General features: G+C 38.8%; 1 protein-coding gene across 2 annotated transcripts in view; it reads left to right on the forward strand.

Annotated features, from left to right (window-relative positions):
• Chd1 (chromodomain helicase DNA binding protein 1) overlaps positions 1–20806 on the forward strand; it is a 67671-nt gene that overhangs the window by 32129 nt on the left and 14736 nt on the right. For both annotated transcript variants that reach the window (XM_050135702.1, XM_050135704.1), the window contains exons 16-31: positions 395–557; positions 1262–1414; positions 4454–4525; positions 4969–5118; positions 6713–6861; positions 7363–7459; positions 7549–7644; positions 9127–9303; positions 11626–11786; positions 13183–13224; positions 13951–14081; positions 14467–14605; positions 14773–14923; positions 15970–16092; positions 17002–17130; positions 17736–17876. In XM_050135702.1, the coding sequence (XP_049991659.1) occupies positions 395–557; positions 1262–1414; positions 4454–4525; positions 4969–5118; positions 6713–6861; positions 7363–7459; positions 7549–7644; positions 9127–9303; positions 11626–11786; positions 13183–13224; positions 13951–14081; positions 14467–14605; positions 14773–14923; positions 15970–16092; positions 17002–17130; positions 17736–17876 (2074 nt within the window). The remainder of the gene's footprint in view (positions 1–394; positions 558–1261; positions 1415–4453; positions 4526–4968; positions 5119–6712; positions 6862–7362; positions 7460–7548; positions 7645–9126; positions 9304–11625; positions 11787–13182; positions 13225–13950; positions 14082–14466; positions 14606–14772; positions 14924–15969; positions 16093–17001; positions 17131–17735; positions 17877–20806) is intronic.

Here is a 20806-nt window from a genome sequence, read left to right on the forward strand (position 1 = left end):
TTAGTAATAGGTAGCTAGAGTAGGCTTTGGAGAGCGCTGTATGCAGTTTGTGGAGTGGTTTTTTTCTCTACATAACTACTGTTTAGAGAGGGCAGTATGACTAAAGCCAGGTAATCTGTGGGAAAGATGTAGCTCTAAAAACTTGTCAGATGGAATGAAATTGTAAGAAGATTGACAAGTGGACCACTGCTCCACAAAACTCAAGAAAAGCATTAATGTATATGTTATACTTTGTAAAGCTTTCGTGTTTTTGTATTTTAAAGTTCAGTCCATCTGTATCTCGTCGTGAGCTTCAGAATGACGAAATTTTGGTTTGGTGCTAGTGTTGTTTTTAAGCTTTCAGGATTTGTCTTGGTGATTGCTGATCATTGTCTGTGTGGCTTTTGTTTTGAAGATGGATTTTAACTAGGAATTACAAAGCCCTCAGCAAAGGTTCCAAGGGCAGTACCTCAGGCTTTTTGAACATTATGATGGAGCTAAAGAAATGTTGTAACCATTGCTACCTCATTAAACCGCCAGATAATAATGAATTCTATAATAAACAGGAGGCCTTACAAGTAAGAACTTTTAATTATTACTTTTGGTAAAGCAGAATTTTAAGAATATATATTTCAGTTTAAATATATATTTTAGTTTAAAATGGCACAGCGATTTAATGTATTAGAAGCTCTTTTGCTAATGTTTCATTTAAATAATTATCTTGGTTATTTTTATATTTATGAAAGCTTTTAAGATTGTAATTTGTAAGCATAGTGTTCCAAGCCAGTGGGTTGTAGTGATTTATCAGAGTCCTTGGTTGTGGTGGAGCTGAGCTAGAGAGGGCTTGGCCTCCATAGCTCCTCCCACCCCTTACTGTTGGAAGGCAGCTCAGAACCAAGAAGACATTTGTAATTCACAGTAGCGCATTGAAGGGTGAGGAGCTTATAATTAAAAAGAGCATGTTTGCTTGATCGTTAAAGTATTATTTAATTGCTGTTTTTTTAATGGATGTTTGTTTTGGCTAAGACTTGGAGAAATAGTGTAAGGGGCAGCAAACAGAAGGGTGCAGCACCTTTTCCTGCTGAGGACAGAGCGGAGTGAGTGCGCATGGCGGGCGGCCTGGATTGCTTAGTGGAGGAAAGCCGGGAAAGTTTCTCTGCAGCAGTGTGAAAAACTTAAAATCTCAGTTGGAAATAATTGGAGCAACTGCAATATTAAGTGGAACATTGTGCTATTTATTTTTATCACATGTTGTAATAGTTTTAATTTATTGTTTCTTTAGCACTTAATCCGTAGTAGCGGAAAATTAATTCTTCTAGACAAGCTGTTAATTCGCCTAAGAGAAAGAGGCAACCGAGTGCTCATTTTTTCTCAGATGGTGCGGATGTTAGATATACTTGCAGAATATTTGAAGTATCGTCAATTCCCCTTTCAAGTAAGCATTTCATTGTCTTTAAGTTTTACCATGTTCTTCAGCTTATTTTGTAGAGTTACTTTTGAGATTATTTTGCATATAAATTATATTTTTCTTAAGCATATCTACTTAGAAAATTATATTTGTCATTGTTTTCTCTCTAAGAGTTTCAATTTTTCACTAATCTTAATTTTTATTCTGTCTTCTATGTTATAATTGTTAAAAAGCTGGACTAAGACAGTATTTCTAGGCTAAGAGAGGTCTGAAGGGGAAGCTTTGTGAATTAAGATGACGTCAGAGGAAGGAGAGCAGGTTCCCATGACCTGTGTATTTGTGGTTAGCCTGATCCATGGTTTGCTGATAGAAAAGATCATATCAAAGTAGGGGGGCCTCCTGTCTGTCTACTTAAGATGCATACTGGCATTCATTCGGAGGGATTAAAGCCTACACCAAGGAGTGTTTTCCTATTAGAATCAGGTCATATTTCCAGTACTTTACACCTAGGGGTTCATTTCTTTTTCATCCATTGTGTGTGTGCTCATGGGTGCTCCCATGGAGGTCAGAGGGCTCCAGGGTTGGGAACTCAGGTTCCCAGGCTTGCTTTGCAAACATCTGTACCTAAGTCAGATTATTGTCCCCCATTGAGTAGGACCAGGCACGTAGGCGACCTTCAGTATACACAGCTAGTTAGTGGAGTGTATTTGATGTGGGCAGAATTATAATGAGACTAGTATGCAGAGTCTCTGCGCTGTTGAACTTATTACATTGTGGTATGTTACACATGTAGTTTACAAGTAGAAATGCTGCACCTGCTATGTGTTATGAAAGACAGTGATATTAGTATATAAAACCCATAGCAATTTAAGGGCAAGCAGCGGTACCGCCATTTGTAATCAAACAGCAGTTTTGTATCCGGTGGGAAAGGTACAGATTGGTCTGAAGGCTCCAGTCCTCTGCCCAGACTGCCTCTCATTCCTAGATTGCTCCCTCAGTTAAATACCTGTTTATTTAAGCCATGCCAAAATAAGTGATTCATGACCAGTCTAGGTTTTACTAATTTTTATTTTAATGGAAAAGAAACATGATTCTTTTTTCAGGCTTAGACCTCTTCATTAGAAATATAAAACAGTGAAATTCTCATAATCCTTGTATAACTCCCTGTGTAGTCATGGGTTACATTGCTGGTGTCTCCCTCAAGTATTGGGCATGTGCAGCTATGCTTGTTTTATGTGCATGCCAGCTAAATACTCTACAGACTAGTTACATCTCCACTCTTTCTACTGTTTAGATAACAGGGCCTTGCTCATGCTGGCCTTGAACAAGATCCTTCCACTTCAGCCTCCTAAGAGGCTCAAGCAGTCCCAGGTTTCTTTAAAAATCAGTGCTGGGACCTAGGGAGTGCTCAGCAGTTGAGAGCACTTGCTGCTCTTGAAGGACCAGAGTTGGTCGCTAGCACACATGCCAGGGGATTCTTGACACTTGTAGCCCCCACTCTTTTAACATCTTCTGGCCTTCAGGGACACATAGAACAACACATAACAAAAAATAAAAATAATCTTTGAAAAATTATAACTTTAACATAACACTATCTGTTTCTTTTCAAGAAAGTTAGTCTAGCAGCAAGACAGTATCGAGGTCTGGGATCAGGAAGGGGCCTGTGCAGGGTTCACGGCCGAGAGGTGGGAAAGTAGAATCCGAGTGATCGGCAGCCTGTGGTAAAAGATGTGGCAGGTTTAAGGAAGTGGATGGTAAGCTGTCAGTGTGAGATGTGAGACACTCACTGTCTTTATTACAGAGACTGTAAGAGTCCAGGAAACTAAGATAGGGTTGAAAATCTGTTTTGGAAGAACCTGTTTTGCTGGGCATGTTATTGCACGCCTTTAATTCCAACACTGGCTAGGCAGAGGCAGTCGGATGTCTGAGTTTAAGGCCAGCCAGGGATTCACTGACCTGTCTCAGAAACCAGCAAAGAAGCTAAACCTGTTTTACCTCTACTCTGTTTGAAACTTGAAACTCAACTAAGTCATAGCCTAGGTTTCAGTATGATTTTTGTCTTACAGGTTTAGCCCAAAATAAAAAGTTTATCAAGCAACCAAAAATACACTTTATCCAAAAACAAAAAGTGTGTTTGCTTTTTGTGTCAGTGTCTACTAGAAAAGCGTACCACACAGAACCACACTCTGAGAAACCTCACACATTTTTGTATATATTTTATATTTTCCCTCATTTTTGTCTTTACTGTTATAGTGTCCTAAGTTTTTATTGTTGGTTTTGTTGCTGGTTTGCAGAAATGTCATAGATACTTGGTTCTTCATCTTGCTTTTAAGCAGAATTGCTTTAGAGTTTCCACCCTCCCTCCTCACCCAGCTGAGGACTGAACCCAGGACCTGCTCTACCACTGAGCTAATTCTCCACCCCCAACTTTCCATTTTTTAAACAGTCATTGTCTCTGAGTAATAATTTACTCTTGTGCAATTTTTTTCTGACAGTATTGAAATTATAATAGTCAAACAATGTAACATTGATTATGAATAAATTTTTGCATGTTAATTTTTCTTATTAAAAAACTTCCTTTATAACTTATCAATGGAGAATTAGTACTAAAAATAATTATTAAATGTTATCAGCTGGTAAAAATGTATATGTTGGCATATACATGGGCATCAGATAACATGTAGCTCAGATGATACAGTGCTTGCCTCAATTGTGAGGCTCTGGGTTTAATCTTCAGTGTTGCAGAAACAGAAAAGAAAATGGGCGGATTGGAGTAACAAGTTACTACACTGTACATACAGCCGAGTTGAAGAAACCACTATTGGAGGCTGCCTGACCGGACGGATTCCACCATGCCTTAGAGTGGAGCATTCATTGGAATTAGTCAGCTGGTGTTTGCAGAGCTCTCTTGTTCTGGGGTTTCTGGTTCAGAAGATCCGGGTTGGGCTCTGTAACCAACGATTTCTGTTCTAATGTTGCTACCCAGTACCCACACTGGACTTACTGATTTTAGTTGTTTAACATTTGACTGTGGTTTGTGAATTATTTTAATTTGTTTTATCCTAGAGATTAGATGGATCAATAAAAGGGGAGCTGAGGAAACAAGCTCTAGACCATTTCAATGCTGACGGATCAGAGGTATGAGAGCTCTTTATACGTTTTGTTTTAGTCGTTGCGTGTCTTCTAACTTTTTAGTCTGTATTATATGTGAAATCTGATCTGTCACTGGTATTTTAGTTGATTTACTTCAGTATAAATTAGCCTCCTATCATTAGCATGGATTTATGATGGAATCTTGTTGGTTGATCCTCGTAAAGATTTACACATTAGTTACTATTATTGTTACTGTTGTTTACATTGTTGGAGAGCGAACCCAGGGTCTTGTGCTGCTAGGAACAAAGCTCTGTCACTTGAGCTACAAACCAAGGTTAGTTAATTTTTAATGTTGACTTTCAACCTAATAGTGTCATTAATGTAAAACACTTTCAATTCAGAAATCAGTTGTAAAATTACTTTGAGTAATATACTGATATTGGTAACAGCTTAGATCTAACATTTTGTATATTTAAAATTCCTTGTAGGATTTCTGCTTTTTGCTTTCTACAAGAGCTGGGGGGTTAGGCATTAACCTGGCCTCTGCTGACACTGTCGTTATATTTGATTCTGATTGGAACCCGCAAAACGATCTTCAGGCTCAAGCAAGAGCTCATCGAATTGGGCAGAAGAAGCAGGTATTTTAATTTGTTATTTGACTGTTTTGAGTATTTTTCTTCTTTTTAAAAGCTACTGTATCGAATTAACTAAGACAATGAGAAGATAATTGAGACCCAGTCATGCAGATTTGATGAGCAGCAGGGAACCCAGAGTCCGGCAGAACTGAGGGAATTTTGTGTCAGGCTCTGTTTAGATTGTAGCTAAAATGAATGTTACCTATTCAATATAAAAACGCCATTTGTTGGCCTGCTTATTAACCTTTGATGGTTCAGGTAGTGAGTACAAGGCTCGCTACATATGATCACCGGCTCCAGCTGAGGATCCATCCTCTGCTGTGCAGCCTTCGCTTTGTTTGAACTGAACAAGGTGGTCCTGAGTCTTTGGCCAGGAACAGTTTCTCCAAGCATCAGCCCTTGTCATTCTGGTTAGTTTGTTTATAGTGGAACTTCTTTTAGGGAGAACTATGTCGTCTATGCACTCAAATATCTAATAAAACATAATTAAAGAAACTGTATAAAGACATAGTTTTGCAGTTTTTTTTTTTTCACTAGGTAAATCACAATTTAAAAACAAATCCTTCCAATGTAGAGTGATGGGGGTAGAACAATGGCTCCATGGGTAAGGATACTGGCTGCTCTTCCAGAGGACCCTTGAAAGCAGAATTCTAGCACAAAAGACACATAGCACCTTCTAGAACACAGCGATGAGTTTACAGCTGGGGGTGGAGTTTGATGAGACAACAGCAGATGAGGAAGCCACGGGACTATGCTTGTGTGTGAGTTAAGTGTTGGGACAGTGTGGCTATCGCTGAACTGCTGCTCTGCTAACCAGACCACTCATCAGTACCACATGACCTCATTTATGTAAAAGCACATTGTTTGGGATTATTATGAGTCAAGTGGCACCAGCCTGGATCCAGTTCCCATTGTGTACATGTTTTTTTTTTTTGTTTGTTTGTTTTTTGTTTTTAGATTTTCGAGACAGGGTTTCTCTGTAGCTTTTTTGGTTCCTGTCCTGGAACTAGGTCTTGTAGACCAGGCTGGCCTCGAACTCACAGAGATCCGCCTGCCTCTGCCTCCCGAGTGCAGGGATTAAAGGTGTGCGCCATCACCGTTTGGCTACATGGTTTGCTTTTAAAACTGTTTCTAAAAAGTGTGCTCTTAGGGCAATAAAGCAGAGCTAAGGGAAAAAAATGTAGGAAAGAAGGATACATTCAAATAGTTGTGTTTTTTTAATAATTTATTTTTATTGAATGAGCAGTCATGTTGCCTGCATATATGTCTGTGAAAGTGTTGGATCCCTTGAAACTGGAGTTAGAGGCAGTTGTGAGCTGCCATTTGGTTGTTGGGAGTTGAACTCAGATCCTCTGGAAAAGCATCCAGCAGCCAGTGCTCTTAACTGTTGAGCCATCTCTCGCCCCTCAGATAGTTTTATAAATGGCAGAACTTTCGATTTAGATGTGGCACATTGTTACAAAATTAAAAAATTTAGTTTTACATATGAGAATTTGAAAGTTAGCGGAGGATGAACTGATCTATGTACTGCCATTGGGCTCCCAGGGCAGCAGAGATCCTCTTTCATGCAGCTCGCTTCTCATGCTTGTCTTTGTAGGTGAATATATATCGTTTAGTAACAAAGGGATCAGTTGAAGAAGATATTCTTGAAAGGGCCAAAAAGAAAATGGTTTTGGATCATCTTGTGATTCAAAGAATGGACACGACCGGGAAAACGGTGCTGCACACAGGTTCCGCCCCGTCAAGGTCGGTACTTCACCACAGAGAATCTCTCTGGGGCACCCTGAGCTCGTGTCTTCTGACTGACCACTGCGAGTGGATCACAGTCCTGTATGTAGTGTGGTTAATTTTTATGCTTTTAACACATTAGACTGATTTGTGTTAGAAGCATACATACAAATACCTGGCTTTACTATTAGACACTGATCACCTAGAGGAATCTCTTAATTTCTATGTCTCAAGTTTTTTAGTTTAAAATAAGGAAATTAAGCCGGGCGATGGTGGCGCACGCATTTAATCCCAACACTCGGGAGGCAGAGGCAGGCGGATCTCTGAGTTCGAGACCAGCCTGGTCTACAGAGCTAGTTCCAGGACAGGCTCCAAAGCCACAGAGAAACCCTGTCTCGAAAACAAAAAATAAAAAAAAAAAAAAAAAAAGGAAATTAAAACTTTGACCACACAGCTTCCTGAATATGCTTTGAAAGGTTTCTGTTAAGATTGAGTTTTTGTTTTTTTTCCTGTTTTCAGTTCTACCCCCTTTAATAAAGAGGAGTTATCCGCAATTTTAAAGTTTGGTGCTGAGGAGCTTTTTAAGGAGCCTGAAGGAGAAGAGCAAGAGCCCCAGGTTAGTAACAGTTACACCGGATACATGTTGTCTGTTAGATACGGGAAAGGCTCAAGTACATTTATGATAAAAATTTCCTTCTAATACAGGAAATGGATATAGATGAAATCTTGAAGAGAGCTGAAACGCATGAAAATGAGCCAGGCCCCCTGACTGTAGGGGATGAGCTTCTTTCCCAGTTCAAGGTAAGCCTTCCTCCTCCATGATCATATCTGTCGATTACTGCAGGTCAGTTCCCCCAGTGTCCTTCACTTTGCCTCCTTCATAACTTCAATTTTTTTTGGATAGATTTCAACAAAAATTAATTTAAAAATTATCAAAAATAAGAACACTCCAGAAAGTCAGTCAGAGTAAGTAACTGTTACACCACTTGTAAATGTCCCTGGCTTGCTGAGGGCTGACACAACATAAGTCACCTGACTTCAGGGGGAAGTTGAGCAGGGTTCAGGTTTTTCTTAAATTTTATTATTATTATTAGTATTTTTAAAAGCAGGTTTCTTGGCTCAAGCTCAAAACCAAAAAAGACAAACAAACAGGTTCCTCTGTACCTTAGCCATCTGTGTGGTTCTTAGGAATCAATTAGCAATTGTTCATTCACTCAATACGAATTGTAATGGTGAATACCAGGGACCTAAACTCACTCACTCAGTACTCTGGAGGAGAGAGGATGGACTGGGGGTGGGGAAATAAAACAGAAAACAAAATGAAATAAAGATTTGGAAACCTGTCACTTGGGTCATGATCTAGCAGATTGTTTTTCCTGTAGCCCATTGCACTGTTTGCCTTGATTAACTGCTTGTCGGGGAGAGGCAATAAAGGAAAAACCCACGACTTAGAGTAAATGTGGATTATTTATATGCCAGTGAATTGGTATTCTTATATGACTAGCTGCCTATTAAGGCTGCCTATTTTTTAAATTGATTTTTATTTATAAGTACTTATAGAGTACATGTTTGCCTAGAACTTTATGAACAGTAGGCATAAGTTTTTTTTTCTTCATTCAGTTATGTTTGAGTTTTTATATAATTAGCCTTGAGTATTGGCTGAATATCTTCTTAAAACTTTAAATGTATTCTCTTTACAGGTTAGTTTCTATCCATTCCCTTAGAAACTGGAAAGAAGCCAAGGTCTAGAAACCTAGTTATTTACGGAGGAATCTGTCAGCTACTCTTCACGTTCTGTTTTTATGAAAGGGGAGGAGCATTCTTTGGCACTTAGTAGTTGATAGACTAGTCTAGGAATTCCTTCAGAAGCATCTTACTACAATACATTACTGTATTCTCCTACATACAGTAGTATGTCTGCTACTCATTTGTTGTCAGCCTTGTTCTGTTACTAATTACTAATGATACCATGTAGCAGCACAGAGAGCCATTGCAGGAAGCTTGATCTGCTTTACTCTAATGAAGAAACGACTATGTAATTGGCGGTGCTAGCTAAATGTATAGTCATTGTCTTGAGATATTTAGGTTTTGTTTGGTTGTTGAGATGGTGAGAGGGGTCTTGAGGTTAATGACTGTTGTACTGCATTGGGGGAAACCAGCTGAGCTGACAGCTCCAGTTACAGCGGAGGGAGGCTGATGAAAAGAATAAACTAAATAAATGATTAAATAGGGTTAAATATTGTCTGCTGTACTTACTCTGTTAAAATTCTGGAATTCTATCAGGTTGCCAACTTTTCAAATATGGATGAAGATGACATTGAATTGGAACCTGAGAGAAATTCAAAGAACTGGGAGGAAATCATTCCAGAAGATCAAAGAAGACGATTAGAAGAGGAAGAAAGACAGAAGGAACTTGAAGAAATTTATATGCTTCCAAGAATGAGAAACTGTGCAAAGCAGGTGACTGTGTGATTTTAGAATATTGTTATCATAACAGTATCTCATGATGCTTAGAGTAAATGTTCTTTTTGTTTGGTTATGAACAGTAACTTTATAATTTTTTCCTCTTAATTTCTTTGATAATTTGCCTAATAAAATGAGTTGGAAAGTGTTTCCTCCAATCTTGGAGTATTGTGTAGATCTGGGAATTTTTCTTATTAAGTGATGGATATTGTCAGGGAAACTGTTATTTTATGTCTTTAGGGTATTTAGGGACACCTGCCCTTTATTCCTAATACTGGTAGCATTTTTTTTGGTTATTCTAGGTACAGCTTTATTTATTTTTCAAAGAACTAGGTTTTTTTCCACTAGTTTGTTTCTGTTACCATTCCTTTTGTTCTTTTTACTTTCTTATAAGATGTGAGTTTAGAAGATTATTCTTCACTTACCACATCTAGTACTGTAATTTTCTCTTAAAACTTTTTTTGAATCTTCCAAAGTTTATCATCTCTTGTTATATTTTTTTTGTTTGATACTACTGTATTATCTCTCACTTTGACTTCTTTGGTCCATAATTTAGTTGGGAGGTTTCTCCAGTATGTTTTTAATATCTTTAAGAAAAGAAAACCCCCCAGTACTAGATTTCTTGTTTCCTTTTGTTAGTGTATTGCACTTTAAGATTGCATTGAATACTGAGTACAGTTTGAATAAGTGAAAACCTTCTGTTCTTCCTTCTGTTTGTTGGGGGTCCTCTCCATGCGCTCAGTGAGAGGGAAGAGTCTGTAAGCTTGGGAACTGTTCATTCATTTGCCTTGCTGGGCTTTACTACACACCCAGCACAGGTTTGGGGGTTTTACTGCAGCCCTTGGTCACAGGTGTCCTGTGTTCTTGTGCTTGGTAATTCTTACCTTCAGTAAACTGCAGCTGGCTTAGTCCTTGTACCTGCTCATAGTCCTTGATTTCTTCTCTTCTTGGAAATACTTTGATTTAGATGTTGAAGCTGTTCTGTGATTTAGTTTTGGTGTATGTTTAAAAGTTAATAGCGTTATAAGTTAGGTTTTCAGTTTGGGTACATGCAGTATTCTCCTAACTTACACAACAGGCAGAAGTAAGGTTACTGTATATGGCACGTCGTATTTGTGCTTACTTCTGCAGACTTCAACGTGACATTTCAGTAGTGCACAGGAAACATAGCAAAGTGTGAGTTCTTCTGAAAGGTTAAGATGAAGTTCAAACAGTTGAGAATGTACTCACCTATGTAACCTTTAGCACACAAAGCTTTGGGAACCTCCAGAGACTTAGTTTATATTTTGGTGTATTCATTAAAAAAAAAAAAGTTATAAATAGGTACTCATGTGCCCTGTATGACTTTTTTGTTGTTGAAAATATCTGACCATCTTATTTAGAAAAAGCAATGGAGGACGATATTTAGAAGGAAAATACTGAAGACTCTGTCTCCCCAGATATATGCCTAGCGATGTTACTGTAAAATGTATCAACACAGCATTTAAAATCACCCGCATTCGACTAATTAGCTTGAGTTCATGCTAATTTGGAACTTGTTTTATCCCTTTACAACACACGTTTGAGTAGCTTCTCAGCACTCCATTCTGTGGGCTACCTGTCTACTTCCTTTTTAGTAAATGCCTGATTTCCTTTATTTTTCATTATATAAAGAATTTTATTGGACAATCACCTTCACATTTCTGAGGAAAAATGCCTAGAAGTGATGTGTGTGGGTCAGCAGAGTGATGACTTCTGATGCATGTGATAGAATATTGCCAAGTTATCCTGTTGTTTAGTAAGTGCGGACACAGACCTGTGCCCGTTGTTGTCTGTTATCCTGTTGTTTAATAAGTGCAGACACAGACCTGTGCCCGTTGTTGTCTGTTATCCTGTTGTTTAATAAGTGCAGACACAGACCTGTGCCCGTTGTTGTCAGTTTCATCGCAGTGTAGATAAGGATCCTTGTTGCTTACTCAGTGATTACCAAGTGAATACATTTAAAAGGAAATTGTATTTCATTGTTTTTCTTTTAAATATTATTGACCTCATACAGCTTTGTATTTATAACAATTAACTGATTGCCAATTAATAGCCATTATATTTTTATAGAAAGTTGGTTATTTTCTTGTTCTTAAGCCTCAAATACTAAGCTCATTAACCCTCATCAGTACATGTTATATCATTCTCTATTGATAATTAATTGCTTTTGGCTTTGGAATAGTTTCCATTTGTGCATTAATGTTTTGAAAGTTTTTATAGTAGTTCACTGTGTTTGTCTTTGCCCATAAGATAAAGGCTTCTTACCCTGTATTTGGGGATATTCTTTGTTGTTTCCAGATAAGTTTCAATGGAAGTGAAGGGAGGCGGAGCAGAAGCAGGCGGTACTCTGGCTCTGACAGTGACTCCATCTCGGAAAGGAAACGACCAAAGAAGCGCGGGCGGCCACGCACCATCCCTCGGGAGAACATTAAAGGATTTAGTGATGCGGAAATTAGGCGGTAAGAGGACATATCACCATCTTGTCAACTTGGTGGTTTTAGAACATAAAACTGAATATAAAAACTAGATTAAGAGGTTTCACAGGGTAGAATAGATATTTACAGAGTTCTACTTTTAGATATGGGTTATAACTTTGAAAAAAGGTGTGATGTGTAATGTTTTCACGTTATTTTTGTTACACCACTTGAATATTCAAATTGTTTTCTCTTACTGTGGTTCAGAGTGATCCCTTTGAATAATAAAATTGCATTGAGAGACAGAGAGAGAGAAAGAAAAGGAAAAAGCTGTTGTCTGATTTAGGCAGGTGGAAGTCAGACTGGCCATGGGGATTGATGTACCTCTGTTGAGAATACGCTTATGTGCACAGGTCTTCAAGGGGAGTGAAGACAGCTTAGCTTATGCAGCATCTGTAAAGTTGATAAAAGCTTGTTCATTTTTGTTTTGGAAGTCTGTTTCTTTCCAGTTATTTTTAACTCTTTTCCTTTAAATCATAGACCTGACAAAGTTCTTCCTCATTGTCCCTACAACAAAACTAAATGCATTGTTAGTTTTCGTTAAGGGAAGTTTTGTGACCATCTGGTTTGCTGGACTTTTCTGTCTTTAGTTGAAGAAGCATATCATCTACTTTCTGGATATTTTCCTTCATCTATCAACCACTTAAGTTGCTTTGTTGTGACCCAAATTTTTGTTTTCCACTGTTGGTATAACGCTCACCTGAATTAACTCTTTGAGTAAGCCTTGATCAGCTTTGGGAGTGTGATGAGGCACTGTGGATGGTCACTCTGGAGACACTCCACTTGTGGTAGCTTTGAAACTTTTTTGTCTTATGAAAATAATAAAGTAATTTCTAAAATAAAATTTAGCTTCTATTGTTTTATTTATATTGCTATCTTAGCCTCTTCTTGGGTGTTAAAGTGTTTTATTTCCTATAACTTAATGTCCTAACAATTTATAGCTTTCTTTTTTCTTTTTTTAAATTAGGGAACAGTCCTTTAAGTTGTGTTTTTTTTTTTTTTTCTTTTCTCCCCACCAAAAAGTGTTTTGCTTTGGTTTGCTTTGGTTTTTGTTATTTTGACACAGGGGCTCAGGCTTCCTTGCGCCTCCCAATGCTAGCATTGTAGACGTGCACTGCCATGCCTGACTCCACTCTTATTCCCATGTGCAGTTTGGATACAGAGGGAGGGTGTGTATGTCTGTGTCTGATCATTGTTTTGTTTTCTGCAGTGCATTCTCATCAAGCTCTGTACTATTGAGCTACAGCCCAGTCCACATAAATAGTTTATATATTTATATATGTGTGTGTGTGTGCATACACACACACACACACACACACACAAACATATATAAACACAGTTTTATAGAACACATTTGAACCAAACATTTATTTTCTGTTAGGTTTATCAAGAGCTATAAGAAATTTGGTGGCCCTCTGGAAAGGTAAGCACATTTACCATTTTCATTCGTTTATGAAATGTGTACTGTATTGTCATGTTTATTTATTTAGTTGCCATTCAGTTTAGCTACTGATTAAATCTGCTTTAATGAACATGTTTAGAAATTGGTAGGGACCAAGTTGCAGATTGATTACTGAATGTGTTTATATGGATTTTGAGTCTCCAGAATTTTGTAGAAAGAATATAGATTTACTATAGAGGGACTAAGTTATCAATGTACCCTGACTTCTTTGTCTTTTGTACTAAATTGAATACAGAGCAGCAAAGACTCAAATTAGTTTTTTTTTTCATTCTTTTCTCATAAAAATTCACAAAATAGAGATACATTCTATTTTATTTTGAGTTGGATTGCTTAAAAATGCGACAATATTTGCCAGGCTAATGTTTATCAGTTCTATGGCAATACAAATCTCAGGACCTTTTCATTTATAATTCTCATGAGATTTTAGCACTCCTTTTTCAGTCAGATCTGAAGAGGTTTTTTTTTTTTATGGTTCTATATACTCTACCTTTTGCTAATGAATGTGTGATACACGGATTCTCTGATAAGCTGTTCTAGTGTTCTGTCTTCTGTACTTGCTATATAAGCTAGAGTTAAAGGGTAGACAATAGAATGATATTTGGATTTTGAAATAAAATAAGCGTAGTTTTTTTAATTGTGTCATTTCACTTAACATATTTATCTGGAAATGGTGTTGTCTTACTACAGATTAGATGCGATTGCTCGAGATGCTGAACTGGTCGACAAGTCAGAAACAGACCTCAGAAGACTGGGAGAGCTGGTGCACAACGGCTGTGTCAAGGCTCTGAAGGACAGTTCTTCAGGGACAGAGCGAGCAGGTGAGGCCGTCAGTTCATCACTGGATGGAGAGAGTTTAAATATCCACCAGTGGCAGTTACTTTATTATACTTATTTTCTCATTCATCTACATAAGGAACAATATCTACGTAAGATTTAGTAATCTGATGTACTGGAGAAATCCTTGTGAAATTCTTGTCGCTCGCTGGTGGTAACTTTCCCCTGCACTTACTGATAGTCACACCAGGACTTTCTGTGAATTCTTATCTTCTGGTCTAGTTAGTAGTATATATAGTGAATTTTAAGACTTTATTTTTAGCAAAAAAATAGAATACATTTTAACATAAGTAACAACAGAAGCTGCTTTGTAGAAGTACATAATTATGTATAGATATGTTTTTCTATACTCTTGTTTAAAAAAATAAGGTGGCAGACTTGGAAAAGTGAAGGGGCCAACATTCCGAATATCAGGAGTACAAGTGAACGCGAAGCTGGTCATTGCTCATGAAGACGAGCTGATACCTTTGCATAAATCCATTCCTTCAGACCCAGAGGAGAGGAAGCAGTAAGTCTCTCACGCTATCAGATTCTGTTGCCCAGTAATTTTGTTATGAACATTTGCTACATTTTTGTATCATTGACTATTTTTGATAAAAAGTTTTAATTACTTAAATATTATAAAAATTTATATTACAGTTACTAACTTGCAGTAATTTCTTCCATTAATGTTAGGTACACAATCCCGTGCCATACAAAGGCAGCTCACTTTGATATAGACTGGGGCAGAGAAGATGATTCCAATTTGTTAATTGGTATCTATGAGTATGGCTATGGGAGCTGGGAAATGATTAAAATGGATCCTGACCTCAGTTTAACACACAAGGTACTTAAGTAGTTTTTTTTTTTTTTTACTCTGTTGACTATTAATATTGGTTTTGTGTTACTCTAATTTTTTTGAAAATAAGTTTTAGAATAAGGAAATAAAGTTTCTAATGTGATTTCTACATTAGAGCTTGGTTCTAATAAAATAATTGAATTTTAATATCTTAAGATATTTATTTCTGAAATATGTTTTTGTTATAAGACAGGTATATTTTCCTTCACATTAAGTGGTTAAAATCTTTCCGTTATTAAAAGAAACAAAAAAGGAACATTAAAGTCCTATAATAATACCTTCCTTAAAAATTAATAATTTTAAGTACTGGTCTTACCATGTTAGATCTCTGATTCTCCTGGTTTCAGGCTAAATTGAGAGGTTTCTTTTTAGGTATACTTACATAGAATCTATTCCCAAGAGACAGATACGGCGGTGAACACTGGTAATCTTAGTGCTTAAAGATAAGAAAATTGCTACAAGTTTGAGGCCAGTGAAGGCTAAATTTTAAGGCTGGAAGAGTTGGCCAGGAATTGGTGTCGCACACCTATAATCCCAGCACTTGGAGGCAGAGGCCAGCCAGGGCCACACGGAGAAACCCTGTCTGGAAAACAAGCCACAACCAGGAGAGAGGGAGTGAAGAATGAATTAAATCTCTGCATATGATACAGGTGTAAAATGTGTGTTCTGTAGCCGTCCGCTAACAGTGCTGTTTCTAAGGCTCAACTTGCTGTTCTTGTAGTCTTCTATGCAACCTATTCCAACAATGTTGTGAATGTTAAAAGCTTTAGTGTGTGAGCTATATACATTTTTATTAAATTGTAGTTTTTCTTTTTCTTTTTTTTTTTTTCGAGAAAGGTCTCTCTGTTGCTCTGGAGCCTGTCCTGGAACTAGCTCTTGGAGACCATGTTGCCCTCGAACTCACAGAGATCCGCCTGCCTCTGCCTCCCAAGTGCTGGGATTAAAGGCCTGAGCCACCACCACCCTAAATTGTAGGTTTTCACCAGTAAACTTTTCATGTTATTTATGAAAGACAACCTGAAATGTTTTTTCAGATTCTTCCAGATGATCCTGATAAAAAACCACAAGCTAAACAGTTACAGACACGTGCAGACTACCTCATCAAGTTGCTCAGCCGAGACCTTGCAAAGAAAGAAGCGCAGAGACTTTGTGGTGCAGTAAGTGAGACCTGTGCATGTCTGAGGCCAGTTCACTCTTCCGTTCATTTGACCATGCTGGTTGTCATGGTTCCCATGACACGGCTTGGTTCTTTATTTAGTAGTTTTCTTTGGCTCTGACAGTAGAGTGAATGCTCTTGGAGAGCCCAGACTCAGATCTTATTTCAAAATAGTTAAAGTTTATTGGACAGTGTCAAGCGTTGTCAGTGTTATGAGGCACTTCAACAAAGATTTTTAAAGTATATGAATGTTTGTGTGTGTGTGTCTGTGTACTGTGTGTGTTGCCTGGTACACGTGGAGTACAGAGGAGGGCATCAGATTTCTGAAATCCTGAGATAATGCATGGTTGGAAACTCCCATATGGGTTCTGTCGGATATTGGGGTTCATTCAACCTTAAGAGCGGAAAAGCAAAGCAGCTAGCTAGCCACTGATTCTTACCTTTACCTCAGTCCGAAAATGGTGATCCTGCCTCCAGGAAACCTCAAAATGAGCCTGAGCCTGAGAGCTGTCTCCTCCCATTTATCATCCTCTCTAGTTCTGGGATTGTGGCAAACTAGTGTAGCTACTGGGATCAAAGGTGTTTCATTTCTGTCTGGTCTGTGAGGCTGACCAGTGGGGCTGGTTTATTCTCTGATCTTCAGGCAAGCTTTATTTATTAAAATACCAATGAACTGCTACTACATTTAGTTGTAGGTGATACCTGACAGGGAAAACTTCACTTCTCTTTCTCTCTTTCAAGGAACAATTACAGTGGTTAGTAACTTTGACATTGACATATTTGCTATACTAAGTTGTGTTTTCTCTATTGACTCTAAGCTTGATGCAGCTCATCACCAACAAATGAGTGTTTGTGATATTTTTAAAATGGAAAATCAGTTACTTGATTAAATCTGAATAATTACTTTTAGGGAGGTTCAAAGAGGAGAAAAACAAGAACTAAAAAGAATAAAGCAATGAAGTCCATCAAAATGAAAGAAGAAATAAAGAGTGACTCTTCTCCCCTGCCGTCAGAGAAGTCTGACGAAGATGACGGTAAAGTAGGTGACAGCTGCTGTCAGTGTGGAAGGGAAGTTGGGCTTTAGAGGGAATTGTGGTGGTTTATAATATAGTTTATTATAGATCATCAGTGTGTGATAGAGACATGTCTGAGACAGATAAACCCTTGCCAATTAAATGAGCCTTCTCTTTTATTATGAACGTGAACGAGATTGGCTTTCTTTAGAAGAAGGTAAATATTGCACATATCATTAGTAAAGGGATTCTAAGTTAAAATTTTCAGAACCATATACAAGATAAGAGCATTAGTCCAAACCAGTTTTGGTAACTGTTCCTGCAGGATTATGTGGGCATATAGTTGAGGGGAGGAATTGGTTTAAGCACTTTTTAATGCCTTCTTTAGAAGATAACATTACAAAGGAGACTTTATTCTTTGTTGTTTAGAAAATTGGCAAGGAAATTTTATTATCAAACCTAGCGGTAGTAAAAGTGCACCATGTCCAAGGGCTGAAGGAGATCTCCGGATGAAATCGGCAGATGACCGTTCACTGAAAATAAGTACTTGTAGAAGAAAACAGGAGTAGTTGTTGTAAAAGAGCTAATCATTTTGTCTTTATGGTTGGGTTTTTGTTTTCTCTTTTTCCAGTTGAATGAATCTAAGCCTGAAAGTAAAGACCGGTCTAAAAAGTCTGTGGTGTCAGACGCTCCGGTTCATATCACTGCAAGTGGAGAGCCAGTTCCCATAGCTGAGGAGTCTGAAGAGCTGGACCAGAAGACGTTCAGCATCGTAAGCTCCTGAGTGTCTAATTGCTACTGTTCAGTCTTCAAGAAAAACTGCAACAGGGGGGTTTAAAAAAAAAAACTCAGGCAACTTTTATATTGAGGATTTTATACTTTAGTTTCTGATCCAGTGCTTACAGTATTTGAGTGCTAGTGTGCAACGGTTGTTGTTACTAAATTCAACCTTGGTGAAAATCAGTTAAAAAAAATTACGATAGGGCTGGAGAGATGGCTCAGTGGTTAAGAGCATTTCCTGCTCTTCCAGAGGTCCTGAGTTCAATTCCCAGCAACCACATGGTGGCTCACAACCATCTGTAATGAGGTCTGGTGCCCTCTTCTGGCTTTCAGATGCACATGCAGACAGAACACTGTATACATATTAAATGAATAAATAAATCTTTAAAAAAAATTACTATAGATAAGTAAAGACTTAAAAGTCCACTTATAAAGGAAATCAAGAGGAAGGAAGAGCGAAGCCACCATATTGATACAGGAAGGTGTGAAATTTACAAAGTTTAACCTAAGAGTAGAAAATGTGTTGTTCCAGGCTGCAAAGAAGTAACTATTGTAAATACACACATAGTTTTACTTGTATGAATGCATACCTTGTTAAATCTTGTCAGAGATTTCTAGAACCTGGATGTTTTCTTAGTTGGAGCCATTAGTTTGTTAGACTTGAATTTAGTTGTAAGTCAGTTTTGTCAGTGTTGATCAACTGCAGTGCTTGAGAGGGGCTCCGCTTCAGAAACGGGGTTCATGGGGTCATGGTTAATATCCGTGTCACCCCAGTGTCCAGCTCCTGCTTTTGTCCCTATTCTCGTGTATTTAGACTCAAAAGTATGAAAAATAAGAACTTATTCGTTATCTGATTCTGAGATGTGTTCTAATATAGGTTCAATCATTTTTGTCCCCACATTCTTTTAAACATAATGGTTTGTACTAGTTTCTGTGGGCTTGCATGTTCTTAAGCATATGTGATATGTCTGGACTGTGTCTCTTCTTTGGGCTTACGAACTCTGGGATTCCTTTTCTTCATTTTCAGGATAACCTTTTTGTTTATGACCTAGATCTGACTTCCTTGTCCATTTTCTCACTGATTGTTTTTAGCTGTTCTGCCTTGGAGGAGAATGGCAGAAGAAGAAGTCATGTGTGTGAGAACATGAAATTCCTCACTTAAATATAGGTGTATTAAAGAGGCCCACGATGGCCCAGAATAGAGTGTTATAGAGGTTTATTTGGGGTAGAGATCCAGAGTCCTGTAGGTACCTCAGGCCACGCCCAGAACGGGCCTGTATCTAAAAGGCCCTTGAACTTCTGCCTTATCCCAGTGGTTCTCTCTGAGTATGGGGAGACCACGCCTGACTTTTCTCACGTCCTCTTATCTTCTGAGTTTCCTGTCATTGCTAGAGTGGAAAGCTTCCACTGTGCCCAGTGCATTGATTCTTCTTTGTTCTTTTGTACATCCTGGAGAAAAGGATGCAGTGACTTTAAGCATATATTTTTGAGCTTAACTCTACTTCAGTAAGTCCTAGCTACTACATCACTAAGTCACAGCCGCCCACATCTTGGAATCCACACAGTACCCACAGTATTTACAAATGATGGGAAAGGTGAAGTCACACCATGTCACTTCAAAGATCTTTCCATCTCTTTGAGGATTAAAATTCCTCTCAGACTTGTGAGAGGCTTGGTGTCTGGTTAATTCTCATCATATCCCACTTCTCTCACAGGTTCAGACGTGCTAGCTTTTGTCTAAACCTGTCAAACGCTCTGAGTGTCTTCACAAGCATCACTTTTTTCTAAATTCTAATTGGGTGGAAGGTTCTGTTTTTTTTTTTTCCCTTTGCTCTTAGTTGACATCACTGTTTCTTATCACCTCTTACTATAGAGTCTCGATTCCATAATAAAGTCATCTGTTTACTTCTCTATTTTTTAGATTTGTTATAACCCTAAGAAAACAATATATGTGCTGCATACATGTTCTAACTTTTTTAATTTAAATTTTTATTTGTTGTTTGTAAGTATAATGTTGGTACTGATAACTGCAGCAGGGTATATAGAAGTCAGATGATAGCTTTTGAGACTTGGTTCTTCTGCTGTGCGCTCTGGGAATAAAATTTAGGTTGCCAGTCTTGATCAACTCTCAACCCCACTTGTGTTTTGAAGCCTGGTCTCACCTGTTGCCCAGGTTGACTCTGAGCTCACGCTCCTGTGAAGTGCTGGGCTTACGGTTCTGAATCACCACACCTGCCTGACTTAAAAATGTTCAGTAAACTGTGAGACCAGTAGTGGGCAGGGAGCAGCTGTGAATAAAACTAAAGTGGGAAAGGATTGGGGTTCCCTCACATAGTCACAGGCCCCCTTCTGTCCAGTGTGGTGGGGGGTCCCTCACATAGTCACAGACCCCCTTCTGTCCAGCGTGGTGGGGGGTTCCCTCACATAGTCACAGGCCCCCTTCTGGCCAGTGTGGTGGGGGTCCCTCACATAGTCACAGACCCCCTTCTGTCCAGCGTGGTGGGGGGTTCCCTCACATAGTCACAGACCCCCTTCTGGCCAGTGTGGTGGGGGTCCCTCACATAGTCACAGACCCCCTTCTGTCCAGCGTGGTGGGGGGTTCCCTCACATAGTCACAGGCCCCCTTCTGGCCAGTGTGGTGGGGGTCCCTCACATAGTCACAGACCCCCTTCTGTCCAGCGTGGTGGGGGGTTCCCTCACATAGTCACAGACCCCCTTCTGGCCAGTGTGGTGGGGGTCCCTCACATAGTCACAGACCCCCTTCTGTCCAGCGTGGTGGGGGGTTCCCTCACATAGTCACAGGCCCCCTTCTGGCCAGTGTGGTGGGGGTCCCTCACATAGTCACAGACCCCCTTCTGTCCAGCGTGGTGGGGGGTTCCCTCACATAGTCACAGACCCCCTTCTGGCCAGTGTGGTGGGGGG

Source organism: Alexandromys fortis, unplaced genomic scaffold, assembly GCF_014885135.2.
Source record: "Alexandromys fortis isolate MF-2015 unplaced genomic scaffold, M_Fortis_MF-2015_v1.1 scaffold_23, whole genome shotgun sequence".
Classification (NCBI taxonomy): Eukaryota; Metazoa; Chordata; class Mammalia; order Rodentia; family Cricetidae; genus Alexandromys; species Alexandromys fortis.